Source organism: Siphateles boraxobius, unplaced genomic scaffold, assembly GCF_051911475.1.
Source record: "Siphateles boraxobius isolate OS27281-9 unplaced genomic scaffold, OSU_SipBor_1 20, whole genome shotgun sequence".
Lineage (NCBI taxonomy): Eukaryota > Metazoa > Chordata > Actinopteri > Cypriniformes > Leuciscidae > Siphateles > Siphateles boraxobius.
The window spans coordinates 7,669,875-7,689,428 of NW_027508811.1; the positions used below are offsets into that span (position 1 = coordinate 7,669,875).

At 36.5% G+C, this 19,554-nt stretch overlaps 1 protein-coding gene across 3 annotated transcripts in view; it reads right to left on the reverse strand.

Annotated features, from left to right (window-relative positions):
* psme4a (proteasome activator subunit 4a) overlaps nucleotides 1-15,830 on the reverse strand; it is a 32,672-nt gene extending 16,842 nt beyond the window's left edge. The window contains exons 1-20 of one of the 3 annotated variants that reach the window (XM_077236573.1): nucleotides 15,234-15,793; nucleotides 13,336-13,476; nucleotides 12,880-12,996; nucleotides 12,534-12,590; nucleotides 11,045-11,089; nucleotides 9,438-9,587; nucleotides 8,506-8,569; nucleotides 8,332-8,406; nucleotides 8,058-8,180; nucleotides 7,870-7,962; nucleotides 6,519-6,784; nucleotides 6,164-6,350; nucleotides 5,653-5,742; nucleotides 5,513-5,577; nucleotides 5,275-5,425; nucleotides 3,532-3,630; nucleotides 3,367-3,436; nucleotides 3,215-3,282; nucleotides 2,139-2,354; nucleotides 123-280 (exon numbers count right to left, since the gene is read on the reverse strand). In XM_077236573.1, coding sequence (XP_077092688.1) covers nucleotides 123-280; nucleotides 2,139-2,354; nucleotides 3,215-3,282; nucleotides 3,367-3,436; nucleotides 3,532-3,630; nucleotides 5,275-5,425; nucleotides 5,513-5,577; nucleotides 5,653-5,742; nucleotides 6,164-6,350; nucleotides 6,519-6,784; nucleotides 7,870-7,962; nucleotides 8,058-8,180; nucleotides 8,332-8,406; nucleotides 8,506-8,569; nucleotides 9,438-9,587; nucleotides 11,045-11,089; nucleotides 12,534-12,590; nucleotides 12,880-12,996; nucleotides 13,336-13,476; nucleotides 15,234-15,484 — 2,486 coding nt within the window. In that variant the 5' untranslated portion in view covers nucleotides 15,485-15,793. Of the gene's footprint in view, nucleotides 1-122; nucleotides 281-2,138; nucleotides 2,355-3,214; nucleotides 3,283-3,366; nucleotides 3,437-3,531; nucleotides 3,631-5,274; nucleotides 5,426-5,512; nucleotides 5,578-5,652; nucleotides 5,743-6,163; nucleotides 6,351-6,518; nucleotides 6,813-6,956; nucleotides 7,150-7,869; nucleotides 7,963-8,057; nucleotides 8,181-8,331; nucleotides 8,407-8,505; nucleotides 8,570-9,437; nucleotides 9,588-11,044; nucleotides 11,090-12,533; nucleotides 12,591-12,879; nucleotides 12,997-13,335; nucleotides 13,477-15,233 lie in introns of those variants that run through there. The other 2 variants (XM_077236574.1, XM_077236575.1) reach the window with 2 other exon arrangements.
* Nucleotides 15,831-19,554: the final 3,724 nt, after the last annotated feature.

Sequence of the window (19,554 nt, forward strand, 5' to 3'; positions counted from 1 at the left end):
ATATAAATTTAAAGGATCACATTTCTGGTTTAGTGTTGATAAATGGGAATTTACTGATGGGGCTGTGTGGGTACACAAGACAAAAAGAAAGAAGAGTTTTTCTGAATTCAAACAAAGCTGACCTGCTCATGTCCTGTTCTCCCTGTGTGTGTTTCTGCAGACACTGGAGTTCCGGCTTTAACAGCAGATCCAGCAAGTAGAAAACAAACTCTTTCTCTTCTGTGCTGGGTTCATGCCACTGGATGTCCAGCTTCCACAGGTCTCCAGGCCGACCCCAGTCCTGATCCAGAGAGGAGACAGTGAATATCAGCCTCCATTACATGATTTTTGAAGAAGACAATAGTGACTTTTGTTTTGTTAAATTAAGTTTACTGAATGTCATCCTTGTTATCTTATCTTGATCATTCTTTAAACTGCCCATACAATGCTTTTTTTGTATATTACCTTTCATGAGGTCTGTAATATACCCCTTTGTGAGTGTAAAAAGTGAGCAAAGTTTCAAAGATAAAAGTGCATAATAAATTGAGTTGTTGTCACCCATTCTGAACTGCCTGAAATGAGTCGCCAGTAATTCCAGTCTTACTTTCTGCACAAACCTACGTAGGTTTGAAACAATTTTGCATAATGCTAGCCTATGGTCTTCAATGGCTGTCCAGTGAAGAACATCCACTTTGACCCGCCCTTAAACGCTGTAGCTGAGGCATGAAGGAGTTTGGTTCAAGTTGTCGACATGTTGAAAAGACGCTGTTTTCAGTGAAAGCTGAAATCCATTTTGCATGCTCTTGAATTAAACAGAACTCAGGCTTGAATTAAAAGCTGATTTCACTGTTACTGTTACTGTTCTTATCACGGTGTATAAAAGTGCTGAGGAAGCCTATGGAGCTGAAATTCAGATACGGTAACGGGCGTTTCGTTTCCGACACACAATCACAACAGAGTGGGCCATCGGACAAATCAGAGCAGAGTATGCTCTCAGAAAGGAGGGGTTTAGAGATACTGAATCTTTTATTGAACCATTTCAGACACTGGGAGAAAAGAAGTGATGCTGCAATGTATATTATGAGAAATTTAAAGTGTTATTGGATCTTGGATGCCTGTAAACATATTGTAAGAGACCACCAAAACAAAATTAGGAACTTCTAAAATAGCATAATAGGAGCTCTTTAAGAAAAACATTTTGTTTCATTGATTTGTTCTCATAAATGTTGAAAACAACGGGAGTAAAAGTAGTTCTGATTTTCTGAGAATGCTGAGACAGAGTCAAGTTCAGATGAATCGCGCATTAAGACGTCAGACAGTTAGGAAGAGTGACGTCTGTCTATCTAAGAAGAGGTGCTTAGGCATTTCAATGCTAAAGAGGGTGACGGAGCTCCACTAAACCGTTCATTTACCTAAACATCTCATCTCTTCTTCTTCATTTGATAGGATAAAAGTAAAGCCCTGTCACATGAGCAAAAACAGAAATATCCTAGTGGAGACTTCCCAGTCACTCTGTTGTTGTGAATGGTAATTTGCACATTTTGGAATTTTTAAATATGTAAATATATTATATAGTCCCATTGACATCTACTGTAATTTTTCTTATGATTAATAATAATAATAATAACAATACTATTATAATATTTTATAGAATATTAATTTTTACTAACATTAGCCCTAAAACATAACATTTGGCACTTTGAAATATAAATGATTATTAAAACAGTAATTACATTTGATTTATCTCAATTGTTTCTCCTAGACATCACTTCTATTACTGTAAATTGGGAGCAATGGAGACTTGCTTAAATCTCCTTCTGTTTCTCAAATTTTTCTCCTGAGAAAAGACCTCAGTAATCAAACGCATATCTTCTCTAGAGTTTCAGAAGAAATTTCAATGATATCTCAAACTTAGTTTAGATTTACCAAGATACAAACGTCAGAGATGTCTACTGAACATATAACTGACTTAAATGACCTGTATGCTTTCCACGAATTGAAAATGGTCTATACTCTTACTGTGCGTCAACAATTTTTTAAATGGACTCTTAAAATGGGTTCTTCAGGATTACAGCATCATATTTCAGATTTTTTTCTGAGCAGAGATACGGCATGTGTCACAATGAAAGGATTAGTGTTTTTTTCCCCTTGAGGCTGACCTTGATTGGTAGGTATGTGTCAGTGTGCTGCTGGGCACCGCGAGGGACGCTGCAGTACTCTCTGGGATAGATGAGGGATGAGGAACGCAGGATGTGATAGAGAAGCTTACAAGCCAGACTGTAGCCCGGCTTACATTTCAGGTGCAGAGTCAACTGAAGAATCTGCACTAGCTGAGACCTGTAGAGCAGCAGTTGATCACCATCCACACGGGTCACCTACAGACAAAGACAAGGACTGTGATCTTATGCATCTCTGTCTAGATATGGTTCTCAGAAGCTAGAGTCAAGTTTTCAGATTTCAAGAGTTCTAAATTTCTAGATATAGTTTTAAAATTAGAGTTTGATTTCTAGATTTATTTCTTCAAGTATAGATAGGTTATGAACTAAACCAAAATTCTTTAAAAAAAATTTAAAAGAAAATAATATTTTTATTTTGCAAAGATGAATTAAAAAGATCAAAAGTGACAGTAAATACATTTATAATGTTACAAAGGATTTCTATTTTAAATAAATGCTGTTCTAGTCATCAAATAATCCTTAAAAAAGGCCATGGTTTCCTCAGAAATATGAAGCAGCACATCTGTTTTCAACATTGAAAAAATAAATGTTGCTTGAGCAGCAAATCAGCATATTAGAATGATTTCTGAAGGATCATGTGACACTGAAGACTGGAGTAATGATGCTGGAAATTCAGCTTGGCCATCACAGGAATATTAAATATTATTAAAACAGAACCAGTTATTACACAATATTACTAATAAACAATATTACTAGACAATTAATTTTTTACTTTATTTTTGATCAGATAAATGCACCCTTGGTGAAAATAAGATACTTCTTTAAAAAAACATTAAATAATTTTACCGACCCTAACGTTTTGAAGTTTCTTTAATTTCTAAATTGAGATTTCTATATTCCTAGAGTTCGATTTCAAAATATACATTTCAAATTTATAAATATATATATATATATATTTTTAAATAGAAATTTCTAGCTATAGATTTCTATATAAAGATTTCAGCATTTCCAAAGTTACACAGCTACTTATCTACGAGTGGCAGAATCGAGTGACTGACCTCAGACAACAGCTGGAGGTTCCACATCAGTTCTTTATCCAGCTCCTCTTCATTTAATACCTCTTCATCTGAGAACACATGGTATGTTAACAGGAAACACAACACATGTAGCAAGACATTAACATTAGGTGCATGTGCCATGTGGAACTTACTGGATGAGATTTGTAATATGGCATTACAGCAGTGAGGCAAAAAGAGCTTCAGAGCCTCTGCCGGGTGACACTAAAAAGGAGAATAATCATTTGAAATTGTCAGACAACTTTTTTGAGAAACACTGTCAGCTGTGAATGTCTGTGAGTTGAGCTCAGGACACTGACCTTGGTTGCAGCTCGGCACATATCTGCTACCATCCGTCCAGCAACGTGAGTCTCAAAAATGTTTGTAGTGGCGAAGTTGAAGACTTTTTCGAGAGCCACCTGTGAAAATGAGGGTAATATGTTCAGGTATCCTAACTGAGTCATACCAGCCAAATACACTTAAAGGGACACCAGGTAACTTTTTTACCTTAACTGAACAGCTTTGGAGTCAGTGGAATGGTTATATTACTTATTTCGGGTTGAATGGTGGTGGTTTCGCACCCCCCATGGTGCCCGAGACATGGTAAGAGCGGAAAAAACTCACTTGTAACTTTGGGCCGTCAGGAAGTATCGCGTGATATCAGGTCTCGCGATGTAACGAATTGCTTGACGACACTGCACACATACACGCCCCCATTCAAGTACCGGCTAACTATAAGCAAAAGGCAACGATCGATTGAGTTATGGCTGAGCCTGTAAAAAAGAAGCAGAAAGCTAGGAAATCTTTGTCGGAGGACCAACGAAAGAGGAAACGGGAGACTGACCGAGCAAGAAGTCAGACTCGAGTAAATATCGAACTGGCTTTTTCAGAATGGCCAGAACTGAGAGAAACAGAAGCCTGCAAAACTGATGCTGACCTGGCCTTCTTGCTGTTGCACTTGTAAGTAACTTTGGAATAAACTGTGTTTAATATTAAAATTTCAAGTAATTGTGACCTCAGGATGTTTGCTATTGTCTGTAAAGGTTTTTATTATGATCGCTGTCTGTTACGGGCTTACTAGTACGTTAGATACTATAACTTTGATGTTAGTATTGTCATTAGCAAACGCGTTTGATTTCTGTAGTTGTTTGGCCGTTCCTCTGTCAGTTTTATTTGTGTAACTTAGTTCGCAAATAAATAGATATCAAATTCAGATATCAAATCAGATATCAAAATCAGATATCAAATTTCTTCAAAATCAAGACACCGGTGTATCCTACCCGCGTCTAAATGGCTAGCGGAGATTTTGGCTTGATCTAGCTAGATGGATGCTGCACTTCTATGTGTCTAATTTAGCTTGCACGTTGCATCCAGGTGTTACTTTGCTTTTATTTGGAGCCGGTGTAGCTTTTTTGCAGTGCGCTACATAGTGTAGAAGCCGATGGCTCACCGATTGCATTCTCTATTGTATTGATCCATATACTACAAATCCTTGTCAACTACAATGAAGTCCAGACTCAAAATATTTTCTGTGACCGTCTTGTTTGCAAATATAGAAGTTACGAAATTAGTTTTGAAGGTTTGAAATAGCCGGTTCATGCTCAGCTGGGTTGACAGCTGATCAGCTGGGTTGCTCGTGGCGAGGGGGGAGGAACAACAGTTTGTTTTTACGACAGTGTGTTTGAAAGCATTTACTACCAGGGGGACGGAGACACCAGGGGGAGCTAGGGGGAGCTTTGTAGAGAAAAAACACTCAGGCTTGCCTGGTGTCCCTTTAAGTTCAAAAGTTTGGGGTCTATAATATTTTATTTAAATATTATATAATATTTTCTGTCTGTAAGATTCAGAAAGGACATATTAAATTGATTAAAAGTGACAGTAAAGACATTTGATACAAAAACTCTGTTTCAAATAAACGCTGCTTTTGTGAGCGTTCTATACATTAAAGAATCCTAAAAAAAAAGTTAAAAAAATTTTTTTATCCCAAAACTTTTGCATGGTAGTGTACAGTATCTTATGACTAGCTTTATCTCCATGTATGTGTTTGTAACATTTGTAATGACCTGGAATATTTCCATGGAGCATTGTGTGAGGATAGTGTAGAGTGTGGAGGACAGGCCGAGCTCCAACAGACTCTCTAGATGAGTCATTTTCTCTGTCTCCATCTCCTCCCGGGTCTGTTCCAGAGTACTGATGTCAATCAGTGCAAAACACCTAAATACACAAACATAAGAGGGAGAATGAAGATACAGAAAGAATAAACACTGGTACAGTATTCATTTGGCACTCTGAGTTCTGTACCTATCAATAAATTGAAGAACAAAATCCTCAAACTCTGCAGAGGCAGAACACAACTCTTTTTCCACCTGCACAAAGAAAAGACTGAGTCACACATGAACTATGACACGTAAACATAATATAAGGGCAGGGATATATCTGACCTGTGTGAGGTCATTTCTTGTCTGAACAGCAGCTGAACAGTCCACCAATGGCACAAGAGTAACAAAAGTTGCTAATAACTGGAATGTTATCTGAAAAAATAAAATAAAAATATTTTTTCGCTATGGGAGGGTTGGCACAAAAGTGTTATACTTTAACTTAATAATATTCTTACTTAGGACAGGGAAGTATATAATCATAAAAAAACACCCATTATCTTCAATCAGTCTTATTTTAGTATTATTTATATACAATTTGAATTAGCTTTTAGTTTGAGTAAATTTGTTAAGTGCTTGTTTTTATTTATTATTATTATATATTTATATTTAATATCTATTTATTTCATATTCATTTATTCATTTATATTATATTTATTTGTAATTAATTTAAAGGTTCAATTTAAGCTTATTTATTTGAGTTCTAATTTTTTAGTTTATCATCTAATATTTTGATCTTTCTTCAGATTTATTTCCAACCGTTATAGTTTTAGTTAACAGCAGAACAGACTCTCACCATACACTTGCTGAAGTCATTGGGGTCGACCCCCGGCAGAGCCCTCATGAGGAGAGGCAGCATGTGTGTGGGGCCCTCAGGAAAACTCTTGCCCCCGGCCACCAGGCTCCGTGCCACACTGATCATGCAGCTTAAAGTGGCGGTCAGCTGGTGAGGCTCAGTGAGGGTCTCCATGGCGGGATATGTCCTTAAATTAGAAAAGGGTCCCAAAAAATGCTTTTATGTGATAATGATCAAGCACACCATCAGCTTATCATCAATTTATTTAGTCTTAATGTAATGTTATTGTAAGTTCTTACCTTAAAAATACATTAGCATGTGCTTTAAACAAACAAACACACACACATACACTTACTTCTCCAGCACTGGAGGAATGACCAACTCGGGTCTGAGCAGGGCAAGGTTTTGCAGGGCCTGGGCAGCATCCAGGCTGCCGGTTTTGCTAAACATGGCAAGAAGGACAGGCTCCTTCATGCTCTCTACAAAGTCTGTGATGTCCTGCTCACTGAGAAGGTGGCTTTCGGGAACAGGGGTCAGCCATGTTGGCGTCCGGTAACGTTCTCGATGCAGACGTTTCACAACGCTGGCAGGTAAACGCTGAAGGAGTTTCATGAGTTTCATCTGGGGATGGACGGGGCAAAGAAAAACAGTTATTTATTAAAAAGAAAGTAAAAAAAATAAAATAATAGATTTTGAACAGGACTGATTATGGAACTTATATTTACATGCAATAATTACAATTTTTTTTGTTATTATCACAGTGAAGGGGAGGAGGAAGAAAATCATTGGGGAGAAAGAGGGGAAATGGCCTGGAAATGGAGCTCTGACCACAATGATATTATTACAACTGGGAGACAGACTGAATGAACAAAATTCCCATCCAGCAACCACATCTGTAATGGGTCTGTAATAGGTCTGAAATAATGACATTTATTTTTCTAAAGAGACAAAGTGTCAGATTGAAGCCTAAAATAAATTAAGCAAACATGGAATTGTGGATGGTTTAAAAAAAAAAGTTAGTTCTACTGAGCAATTACTGTCAAAAAAAAAAAAATCCATTTGATCAAAGGGACGGATATTAACTTCAGATTCCCATTTCAACAAGTGAGCATGTTGGCCTCGACACATTCCTTCCTGTCATAAAGCGTTTTGTACCCTGTGATTCCCACCACCACAAATCACACAATTAATCTGCATCATCAAAGGAAGAACACTTTCTGTAAGCTTCTGAAAACAAATCAATGTTCTACAGACTGAACATCTCATCAACAATGTGGCAACAATAAAATAACAAAGCTTCCGCAGGGTTTTACTGTGAAAACTAGATGCCTCCCCCAGACAAAGCAAACACGCAACCCAGGAAAGATGAGCCGTCCTCGTCTATGAGGAGATGCTTCCAGAAAAAGAATGGCATGTATTGTTGATAGCAGCAGTGTGTTTGAAACGGACACAGCTGCAGGCTCCTCTAAAGCATTCTGGGAGGACGATTAAAATCTGGATAGCGACCCGACTCATTTTGCTCTTTCTTCTTGGTTTTAAAAATCATGTGGTAATGTCTTGATAATCCAGTGAATTTGTTTATTCTTATATTTTTAATTTGTTTAGACTTATAAATACTATTTATATAATTTGATATAACATTTATTTATAATAAAGAAGAAATGAAGCATAAATATCAGAATCAGAAATCCCTTGCAGTAACTCACCAGCCAGCGGCCGTGGTTAGAAGGGTGTAAAAACAAGGTGATACTGCTGAAAAGGCCACTGAGCTGGGTCTGGGTCTGTTTGCTTGGCCCTCCCTAAAAACACATTAAACATAAAGCAAATTTATTACATCATAACTTAATGGTATTTCAATAGCATATTTTGGAAGGTGCCTTTATTTCACACTGACCAGCAAAGCAGAAATCCAGGTGACCACATGACCAATGTCATAGGCATTCGTCAGATATCTGGAAACCAGCATCTGACTGGATCCTACAGGAAGATTAAGACTCCTCAAGATCCTGGTGAAGATCTGAGAACAGACACAGAATACAAAATGTATAACCAGCAACACTGAACTAGCTCTGGATTTAATGGCTTAATGTGTACATGAAAATCACTTAAATAAGAAACCTGTTACTAAAAACAGACGGCGGACTAAAATTTTAGAGCGATGTCCTCACCTTCGGTATATAAGGGTCCCAATCTATGTAACCAATGTTGTCATTTGCCAGTCGTGCAAAAAGACTGACAAGATTCTGGAAAAGACGAAATCGGGTTAACACTATATGTAATGAATCAATGAGGATGTGAAAGAGAAATCCACAGAGTTAACTTCGATAGTGAGACAATCATACCACTTCCCAGCTTGGAAGGTTCTGCACAGACACCCACAGGCTTATCAACTCATCAAACCAAAGTCTGTGGAAACACATCATTCAAATAAAGGTATTTTAGTGTATTTTTAACTCTGGAAAAGTTCTAGTTTGTATGAATGACTTTTCAAATTAAATTGAATACAAAAAATAACAATGGCTTGTCCATTAATCTCCATTCTGCAATATGTATAGTACCATTTTAAAGTTTGGGGCCAGTATGATTTTAAAGAAATGAATAGTGGAAATTGTTGAAAATTCAGCTTTGCCATCATAGAAATAAATTACATTTTAAAACATATATTACAATAGAAAACAGTTATTTTAAATACAATACATACAGGTGAATCTGGAAAAATGTGAATATCGTGCAACAGTTCATGTTTTTTAGTAATTCAAATTAAAAGGTGAAAATAATATATTTACTATATATAACTATATACATATGCATCATTATACTTTTTAGAGGGCCGACATTTCTGTATTTAAAATCCTTTTTTTTATTGATTTCATGTAATATTCAAATTTTCTGAGATTTTGAATTTGGGGTTGTCATAAGCCGTAAGCCATAATGATCAAAATTAAAATGTTTGCACGATATTCAAATTTTTCATGTTTCACCTGTACACACACACATATATATATATATATATATATATATATATATATATACACATACATATATATATGTATATATATTTTTTTTATACAAAATTACCGTTACTGTATTTGTGATTAAATAAATGTAGCTTCGGAGTACATTAGAGCCTTACTGACCCCAAGCTTTTGAAAGGTAGTGTGTATGTGCTAAATTCATCTTTTCTATATATGATTTCAAGTCTAGCAGAAAGACTATAAGGACTGACTGTGCAAGGACTCAAAGTGTGTCATAATAAGGTTTAGACAGTGCTCACTTGAAGCCCTTATCATGCAGCTCTGGGGGGAGAGTGGTGGGCAGGAAGAGCTCAAAATATCCCATCGCCTTCTGCATGGTCACGTCAAAAGGGCACATCAGAGGTTTCCACTCATTTAGCATCTCCTGTGTTGCTGATTCTGGGAAATAACTGCATGCATACAAATTCAGACAGACAGAGAATCATTTTGTTGTTGCTGACACCTAAAATGTTATGCACACAGATAATAGTACTAAACCTTTGTGATGTTTCAAATAAATAAATAAATAAATAAATATGTATTACATATTATTTTTAAAAGTACCTAAATATCATGTTAAACTGTATGCAGGACAGGTAAACTCTTATTAACTGGATAAAATGTGCTTTTGTAAAATGAATGAAGCCACTTCAAGAAACAAGACATCCTCTGGATCATCTACTGGCCCATTCATGAGCAATCTGCAAACAGTGCATTATCTGTACAAGCTAAAAGTATGGACTTCACTGACTTGGGCGCATGGCAACCTTTTCTGTAATCCAAGATGAGCCGAGAAGAGCTCTGAACATGCAGCCTGCCCTCACCCTAGATAACTTCCAGTCTCTTTTGTGTCACTGTTTTTAAGTAGAAACAAGTCAATCATACGACGGTCTCTTTCTATTTCACTTACACTGTATTAAAACAGTTTTATCCTAATTTTAATAGTCTGCTGTTGAAGGATGATGCCCCTTTTGACCTCTTGCTAAGGAACGGATTGCACTGATCCTGGGACATTTCGGTCTCTCAGAGACAGGAAACTCCAACAAAGCCAAATTAAAATAGAATTAAACAGGATTAAATGACTAGGGAGAAACTGAAGATCTATTGAGAGCGCAGGGTTTATATACATTACCAGTCAAATGTTTGGACACACCTGCTCACTCTTTATTAGTTGTCATATATTAAAGACATGAAAACTATGAAATGGCTCAAATTTCAGTATAGAAAGTAGTTATCAAAACGTTACATTTATCAGCAAAGCTAATTTTTCAGAACAATTTCTTCACAAATAATTATAATAAGCTGATTATGTACTCAAGAAACCTTCCCTTATTATTATCAATGTTGAAAATAGTTGTGATGGTTAATAATTTTGTGCTTAATAATATTTCAAAAATAGAAAGTCTAATTTCTGAAGATTCCCAAAATACCGATTGGTAGTTATATACGAGGCATAACGAGTATTTGAGTAAATGTAATTAGTTACTGTACTTAAGAATATTATTGCCTACTTTGTAGTTTTACTGAGTATAGAAAGATATTGGCAAATTTTAGCTTCTACTTGACCACAAATTTTTTATATTAATTTGTGAAGAGTAATGCAATTACACATTACACCATTTCTTGTTTTTTACTGGCATGTATCATAAGCACATCTTTGAGCCTACATTCAGTATGAGTAAAATACTTAAAAAGTGCTAAAAAAAACCCAGTACTAATAAAAAGTACTGTTAAAATCAGATACTCTAAGACTTAAGTCGTATTGGAATTTGTGACTTGAAATTGAGTCATTTTTGTTGTAGGATATCTGTACTCAAGTATGGTTTCCGGGTACTCTTTACACCTCTGAAGATATGCAAGTACTTACGGCCTGCAGGTCTTGATTAAGGCCTTCAGAACTCCTTCCACTGAGCTGCAAACGGAAGAAAAACTTGAAAGTGTCCGACATTAGATACAATAACACTTTAATTCCATGCAAACAATTCTTCAATAAACAAACCCAACACACTAGTGTTTGTTAGACCCATTCATTCATTACAAAACCTCCTCAGTCTCCTGTTATAAACCCCCAAAATGTGGGGATGAGTCTAGTGGTAGAGGAACTTTTGGGAAGTAGAGTTTTTATTAGGCTGATTGTCCATCTGTGACCTAAATGTTGCTTAAAAGCTGGTCAGCAAAGCTATTTTAAAGTTTTATCAACCTCCTTAATGTGAGCATCTAAAATGGAGGGGTTATTTCAGGTAATTCTGTTCTTCAATACCAAAACATCAAAATCACATTCACCACTTGCATGAAACCCATCAAACACATGCACCATAAAAATCACACAGCTAAACAAATGTAAAAATGCATGTGTCACCAAAGAATTGCAGATATGCGACACCCAGACAGGGCCTCTGAACCTGAGGACCTTAGTTTTGAAATAGGCCATAGAAATCATTCACCTCTGGACTCATTCAGAGGAAAGAATGTGATCCTCAGTAGGGATTCACTGCTGCAGCCCAACAAGGATACTGGAGTATCAGATGACTGCATTAAAGAGCATGGGGGAAACAGACGCTACAAACACGCTCAGCACTCAGGAACAACGTACAATACGCCGTGTTCAGTGTTGGCTTGGGAATGTCAATTGAGCAACAGTGTGTTATTGAATAGTGTGAGAGCAGCACAGCATTAGATTTCACAGCATTGGAGTCCAACAGCCTGTGTCATGGTGCCAGTATTTTTTTGTGCAATGTGACATGAATCTCATATATCAATTGAAATATATATATATATATATATATATATATAAAATTGTATGTTGTTTTAAACACATTTCAGAACTAAATTACTAAAAACTTAAGAAATCTATACATTTTTTTCCTGTTTGGTATCGTCTGTAATTTTACCATTACTAACGTCTTAATAATACAGGATAGGTCAAACATATCTGAAAATATAAGAAAGACATGGAACCATTTTGGCCTAATTCAATTATTTGGCATACCCTAATTCAGTATTTAAACAAACAAAAATTTCCAAAAAGTAAAGGATGTGAAAAGCTCAGAGTATAATCCTTCAGTTGTCATCTTGTGAAACTTAATTTTTAACAAATAAAAAACATCCATTTTATTTATGTGTATGTATGAGTTGCAGAATATGCATTGATGATCAACAAGGAACAAACAGACAAACAGACGTTGTTATTGTGCACCAGCAAAAATGTCATGCATCCACAGCAACAGATTTAAAGACAAACAAAGCGAGTATAAAGTCAAAGACCACTGGGACGAAATGAGAGCCAGCGAAACATTGAGTGCAAAAAAAATTAGAGTGCACCTTTAAATATTAACATAAAATAACATGGTCCTTACCACCTCTGAGCAAGTTTAACGAGAATGTGTTTAGAGGAAGAGCGTGGCCGCAGAGAACTGAATATGAGAGGAGATAAAAAGACAGGCACACTCAGCACTTCCTGTCTACTCAGACAACATTTTTATGAGATTCTCAACATCAGCACCAGTTCTAAGATGTGTGCAAATTCCCTGTGACAGACAAAACCAAAACCAAAACCAAAGCTGGGATGGAAGTTATTAGAGTAACTACATAAGCACATTTATTTTACCCATTTTATTGAACAGAGATTTTTAAGATGTTGAGATCAAGTTATTACTGCTTTAGTCCTATTTCTATAACATCTCTGATGAGATATGCGTGTACCTGGGAAACCAGCTCAGGCCGAGGTGCTCTGTCTTTGAGTACAGGATCCTGTCCTGCAACTCATACAAGGGTCGCCATGGCAATTCTATGTCCTCTCTTGAAAGCAGCTCCTTCTTCCTGAAAGACAAAACCATTTAATCAAGATGATTTTCTTCATATGGTTTGTGTCATAGTGGATATTCAAAACTCAAGAGCTGTTCTGCCACTCTGCGATTACAAATCTGTGAGGGTCCAGTCATAATTGCATTGATGTGAGGTGAAGAAACAATTATCAAATGGCTACATAATATGTAAAATTGCTTATTTTAATTATTAAAGTATTGTATTTGGATGGATGGTTTATCAATCTTTATGGCTAGGCTAAATAGTTTGCAAACTACTACAGAAACACCCCACACAGTGACAATCTCTGAGCCTCCAGTGTTGACGTGACGGCATGAATGAAGTCAGTCTTACTTCAGCAGGGTGATGAGCAGACGGGCAAAGCTCTGCATCAAACTGATCTCCAGTTTGGGGATGGTGACCAGCTCGTACAGCAGCTTGACGAAAAGCACATGGTCCTCTTTGCTGAACTTCCTTCCATATAATCGCATGTACCTGAAGGACAAGGAAGTATTGTGGGGTTTTAAAAAGTACCACTTTATTCAAACTATATTGTGTCTCTCTCTGATATTAACCATTATGACGGTGTGTTGTATGAGATGAAACAGACTGGTGGTTATTATCAGTTTTAGAACTGACAGTGTTATTGTGCTGACCATGTGCTGATTGGTGTAGTCATGTTAGATCATAACATCAACAATGTGCATTTATGCATAAAATCTAAACAAATTTAGATTGCCCTAAAAATTATTCCATTTAGATGGGTTTTCAATGGCTCCGAACATAACAGCAACATGTGATACCCAAGTAAATCACTTTAATTAGTAGATTTAGGTCAAGCTGCCCAAGCTTGCTTTCCAATGAAAAGGAAGTGGACTCATGGCTGACCTGACACAATCGAATAATCTAGGCCAGACCTAGTATCTGTGCTTAGGCTGGCAATGCCAATACCTTACCAAGAGGGTTTTGTGTGCAGATATTCTCTGGACTGGCAGTGATAAATAAAGCCATGTCCTAAACACCTAAGTGCACATAGAGACAATTTCTAACACAAACACTACTATGTGTGTCCCAATTTGCATACTTATGCACTATTCTATAACGTTTTGTAGTATAAATAGTGTGAGTAGAACAACTTGAGAGTGAGTAAGTAATGACAACATTTTAATTTTTGGGCGAACTATCCCCTTTACGTAGCAGAGGGGCAGGGGCGATCAGACTCCGATGCTGAATGACAAAATAACCTTATAATATTCATACCATTCGACATGGTTGAGTACATAGTGTTTAGAGATTGAGAGCGTAATTTGGGACACAACTACTGACTCTAGGACATCTCCAAAACATGGACATACCATGCATTCTTAAAAATACAGGCAATCTGGAGATCAATGAATAGATTTAGTGAGTAACAATATGATGTCTTGGCTTACTCAAATGGCTTGGATGACATTGAGAACAATATTTCTCTGAATGTTTACTGTTTACAGATGAGTATTGCATCTCAGTCACACGCAGTCTGACATCAGTGACAGTTTGTGCTTGTTGAGCTCTTAAAATAGCACTTGAGTAGCTAAAACATGACCAACAAGCCATTTTGCAATCACTGACAAAATATGGCTCTTTAAACACCAGTCATTTCCTTACCTTCACTGCAATGAAGGCTCAAATAGGTAACTCTACATTTGATACTTTTAACACCAAACCACAACGTTGTTGCCAAAGCTGATTGTAGGCCTATATATTAGTCAACAATGGGTTATCATTTAAAAACAACTTAAATCTAAACAACTCAATGTAATGGTTTTATCATACCCAGTTAAAATCTCGCAAAGTGTTCAAATTGAACGTTCTAAAATTATATTTATTTGATCGTTCTTCGATAACATTTGTTTGAACAATGACGCAAGTGAAACAAAGTTGACTACGCATGCGCATCAGCAGTCAGTGCGCACTGTGATTAGCGCTCTATTTAAAACGCAAGGGAGATATTTTTACCCTAGTCTGATTTATCCTCCTAAATACAAAGTGTTCGGTGTTCCCGTAACTCTAAATACAGCTGCCTAACTCTAAATACAGCTGCCTACAGAACATCACATTTCCTATTTATTAAGGTTAAGGGAATGATCGAAGGCCCTTTTTATGATTCATGATCATGAACAACTTCACAATTTAATTTCGTGGGCAGATAACTATCAGGATGATTCCTGGATAATGTTTAATGAAGTAATGCCTCTAATTAAAATACTTACGTGGAAAGTTTCCTCGTCCAAAACAAGACACCTGGCCATATCTCTCTGAGTTGGACGGCTCGGCCGAGGTTTCCTTTGATCTGTGCCAAAATTTCATTGGACTCTTCGTCTAGTTTGTCCTTGTAAGGCAGAAGTTCGTTGTAAACAATATCTTTTTGCGGAACAAACCCTAATAAATCGGATGCTTCTTTTTTCATATTACAGTCCCCCAATTGTGGCTCCTCCACTTCGATTATTTTAGAGATAGTCATGTACAAAAATATTCCAAACAGTGATGAGCTTCTGAGATGGGAGAAGTATTACAAATTATAAAACTAAATAAATGTCAAAACCATAATACAGTCGTGGTCTTTTCTAGTTGGAAGACGCGTACTGTCATTACTCGTGTCGTTTCTGAACTCTCTAGGATAATGATGACTTCTTTTAAGCAGAGCCGCTTGCTGTCATTTAAGCTATCGTATTTCTACACGAGCGCTCCATGTAAGTTATTCGTTTCCATTCAGCTGTAGCTAACAAACACACATGCCGCAACTCCACCCTCCTCAGCTTGCGTCACTTCCACCGTTTCCAACATAACAGATCCAAGAACTGTTTACTGAGAATAGACCTTTTACTGTCTGTGGAATAGATAGACACCGGCGAGGAAAGAATTAATGTTACTATGGCAAAGGAGAAGTTCATTACTTGTGCCATTACCCCCCATATTTTTAGTAGGCTATTAAATTATTTATCTTTAAAATAATTAAAAGAAACTAAGTTGCTCATGAATAATAATGAGGTTATGCTGACGGGATTTGGTGACCTTCCAAAAAGCAATGGTCATTTACATTAAGCCTCGACCCTTTACCATAGTAGGATTCGTAAATTAGCCTCGATTACACAGCCCTTATCACACTCTAATTCTAAACAAGCAAAAAATTGCAGGTTTTCTGTGGGGAAAATCTAGTTAGGATTCTGTGTCAACCAGTTCGCCATGTAAATAAGCAGGAGCACTAGATTACTCTGTCACGATTGCGCAGCTATTATGAGATATATAAGTGACATCTGCGAAAGTGTGATTACTCAAGAGTGAGATCTGTAAACAAGAGGGTATTTTAAAAAACATCAGCGGGTTTATAGGGCATGTGAGCCTGTGCACAGCCTGTGCAGATCTACAGTAGCTATAAAATTCAGCAGATTTGTTTTCATCACATTGACACTCCATAAGACGATTGACATTTGTAGCTGTGGAAAGTCACCTGTTCCTACGTCATAAAGAGAGTTAAAGGGATAGTTCACCCAAAAAATGAAAATTCTGTCATCATTTGCTCACCCTCAAGTTGTTCCAAATCTGTTTTCATTTATTTCTTCTGCTGAACAGAAAAGAAGATATTTTGAAGAATGTCAGTAACCAAAACTGTTGATGGACACATGACTTCAATAACATATTTGATCATACTATGGAAGTCAATGGGGTCCATCAACTGTTTGGTTACCAACATTCTTAAAAAATATCTTCTTTTGTGTTCATCAGAAGAACAGGTTTGAAACATCTCGAGGGTGAGTAAATGATGACAGAATTTAATTTTTTGGGTGAACTATCCATTTAACAAAAACCACAGCGTGTCCATTTTATTACTGTAATTGATTGTACCCGAAAATATATAAAACGTAAAAAAGTGTTTTTCATCTTATTAATTAGAACTAATAAAAATGTAGAAATAATACTATTAATATAATTATATATATATATATATATATATATATATATATATATATATATATATATATATATATATATATATATACATATAATTAAATTATATAATTAATATGAGTGATTACATTCTTTAAATTGTATATATTTTATAGTCTATTTAAATTATATATATATATATATTTTTTTTTTCCTTCAGAAATCATCTTGTAACACATTAATAAAATATGTTATTTATAACATTTTTAGGTTATCATCGGTTATAATATTTTCCAGTAGAGGTCGCCATTATACAAATGATACTTGAATCTGTAACATACTCAAGCAATTACATTTATTTCCCTTGACAGTTGTACATGAATGCAGTTTTGTTTCATCTATCTATCTATCTATCTATCTATCTATCTATCTATCTATCTATCTATCTATCTATCTATCTATCTATCTATCTATCTATCTATCTATCTATCTATCTATCTATCTATCTATATTCAGTTTAAGTTATAAAGTGAACCAACCACTTTATATCATCAACAAAATGTAATGCTTTAATGGCAACATCAGACAGTTGCGGGAGACTCACAAAATTGTGTCTAGCAGCAGGCCGTATATAAAACTGGTTTAGGCACAGTGGGAGGTCTGGCTCCTGTGCTGTGAAGACACACACCCACAACAGTTGGAGAATCATTAAGTTCTGGAAAAATTAGGGATTTGGCATGCCACACCATAGGAGTAATAATTTACGAGCATTTACGGACTTCTGTTTTTTTCTCAGAGCATGACCTGCTATTCATTGATTCATCATCAGAATAATTGGGCCGTACTGATTGCGAACCTGATAAAGGTCAAAGGAGTGGAGTCAGTACAAGACATTAACTCCATGTACCAACCTGAATGTCAAAGATTACTCTCCTACTTTCTGTAAAGCTACGGCAAGGCTTTCAGCTGTTCAAGGTGCTCAAAGCGATGTCACACGTTTTTTAGGCCAAAACATTTTTTGTCACATACAACAAACATCTCCTCACTATCCGCTAGCTGCCTGTCCCCTGAACACACTGTAAAAAAACACGGTCTCTGCAGACACCCCAGACTCCAAAAACGGCAACAAAAACAAAATGGGCTAACCCGCACCAAGAAACATAACAAACTGTTCCAGCCAATAACCGACAAGAAGGATTTGGGGGTGGGGTTTGGGGGGTTAGTGCGCGGATGAGGAGGAGGAAGGGTCTAGCTAGCCTTCGTTTTGTTTGACAATACTTTAAACGTCAACAAGAAGTGATGTCACCCGACATCGCTTAGAGCACCTTTAACTCAACCAGTCACGAGTGCCTGTGTCATAAAGGTGCTGCTTTATGTTGAGGAGCTGAAAGCCTTTTTTTAATTTTTTAAAACTTCCAACCCAGTCTAATGTAAACTAGCTACTTTATGTTTTCACATTCACATGTGATTATCTAGAACCCCAAGAGACACCCTTCCCACTCCGACCTGTGCTGTTTGAGCAACTCTCTGAACCCTGCAACCAGACAAGCAAATATTTCTGACGGTAAACTGAAACTCAACCAGCAATGTCCAGCATAGACACAATATTTACCCGTTCTGTTGTAACTCAACTTTGTAATGAAACACCATTTCAGCCTTTAAAAATGCCCCTTTACTTTAATGAGGAAGTTGGCTGATATGATTTGCAAGATGGTCACAAATTATGAAAAAATAATTTAAAAAATCCTTCAAGACAGGGTAGTGATATATTTTGCAAATAAGCATATCGAAACCTTTCACAGTCCTACATTGCAATGCAGACAACAGCCAAGGGGGACCAGAAGTGAGAATATATCATCTGACAGCTGTATTTAATGACAGCCATATCAGAGACACTACAGCCTTAGAAAACAGATTCAGAGCCAATATGGCTGTGGAAAATTAATCACAGCTATAATTGGCTGTTAGACACAACCATCCATCATATCTTTGTAGGCAAATAGCTAAATAAAGCATGTAAGGAATAAGGTGTCAGGGTTAATTTCGCGCTATTTGCGATAATTTTCCAGTTTATTACGCTACTCGACAAACAAATAAACTGTTTCTCACGGTCATTGACTATTGTTCGTGTAGCACGCTGTTTTGTACTTTGTGTAGGCCTATTACCCGAGTTTACTTTGTTTTAATAAACACGCTTCAATTTGAATCTTCTTCATCATCTCTGCACTAAGGCGTTACAGTAATATTAAAGACCTAAATCTACAATTGATAAATAGGATACACAAAATGCTGCTGCCTCACGTGATATGAAAGGCGCTGCGTTTGCGATTGACCTCCTCGATCAAAATCAAGGATTCCAGATATCAGCAAGAAGCTTCAACAGAGCTGTGGATTGCTTTTGCATTGTTTTCATTGAGCAATGTTTAACAATTCAGCCCCTGTATCTTCATCTGGTAGTTCCTGTGCAGAACTTGAGAACATTTAATTGTTTCTGTTTTCATGGAAAACATGTAATTGGTGCCTGTGGTGCTAGGCCTACCTTGTTAACATTTATATATTTGGTTGACAGCACTTGCAAACTTAAGGCCAGTCACTGAGAAAATTCACAGTCATGTCCAATAAAAGAAGAATTTACCTTAATGTTTA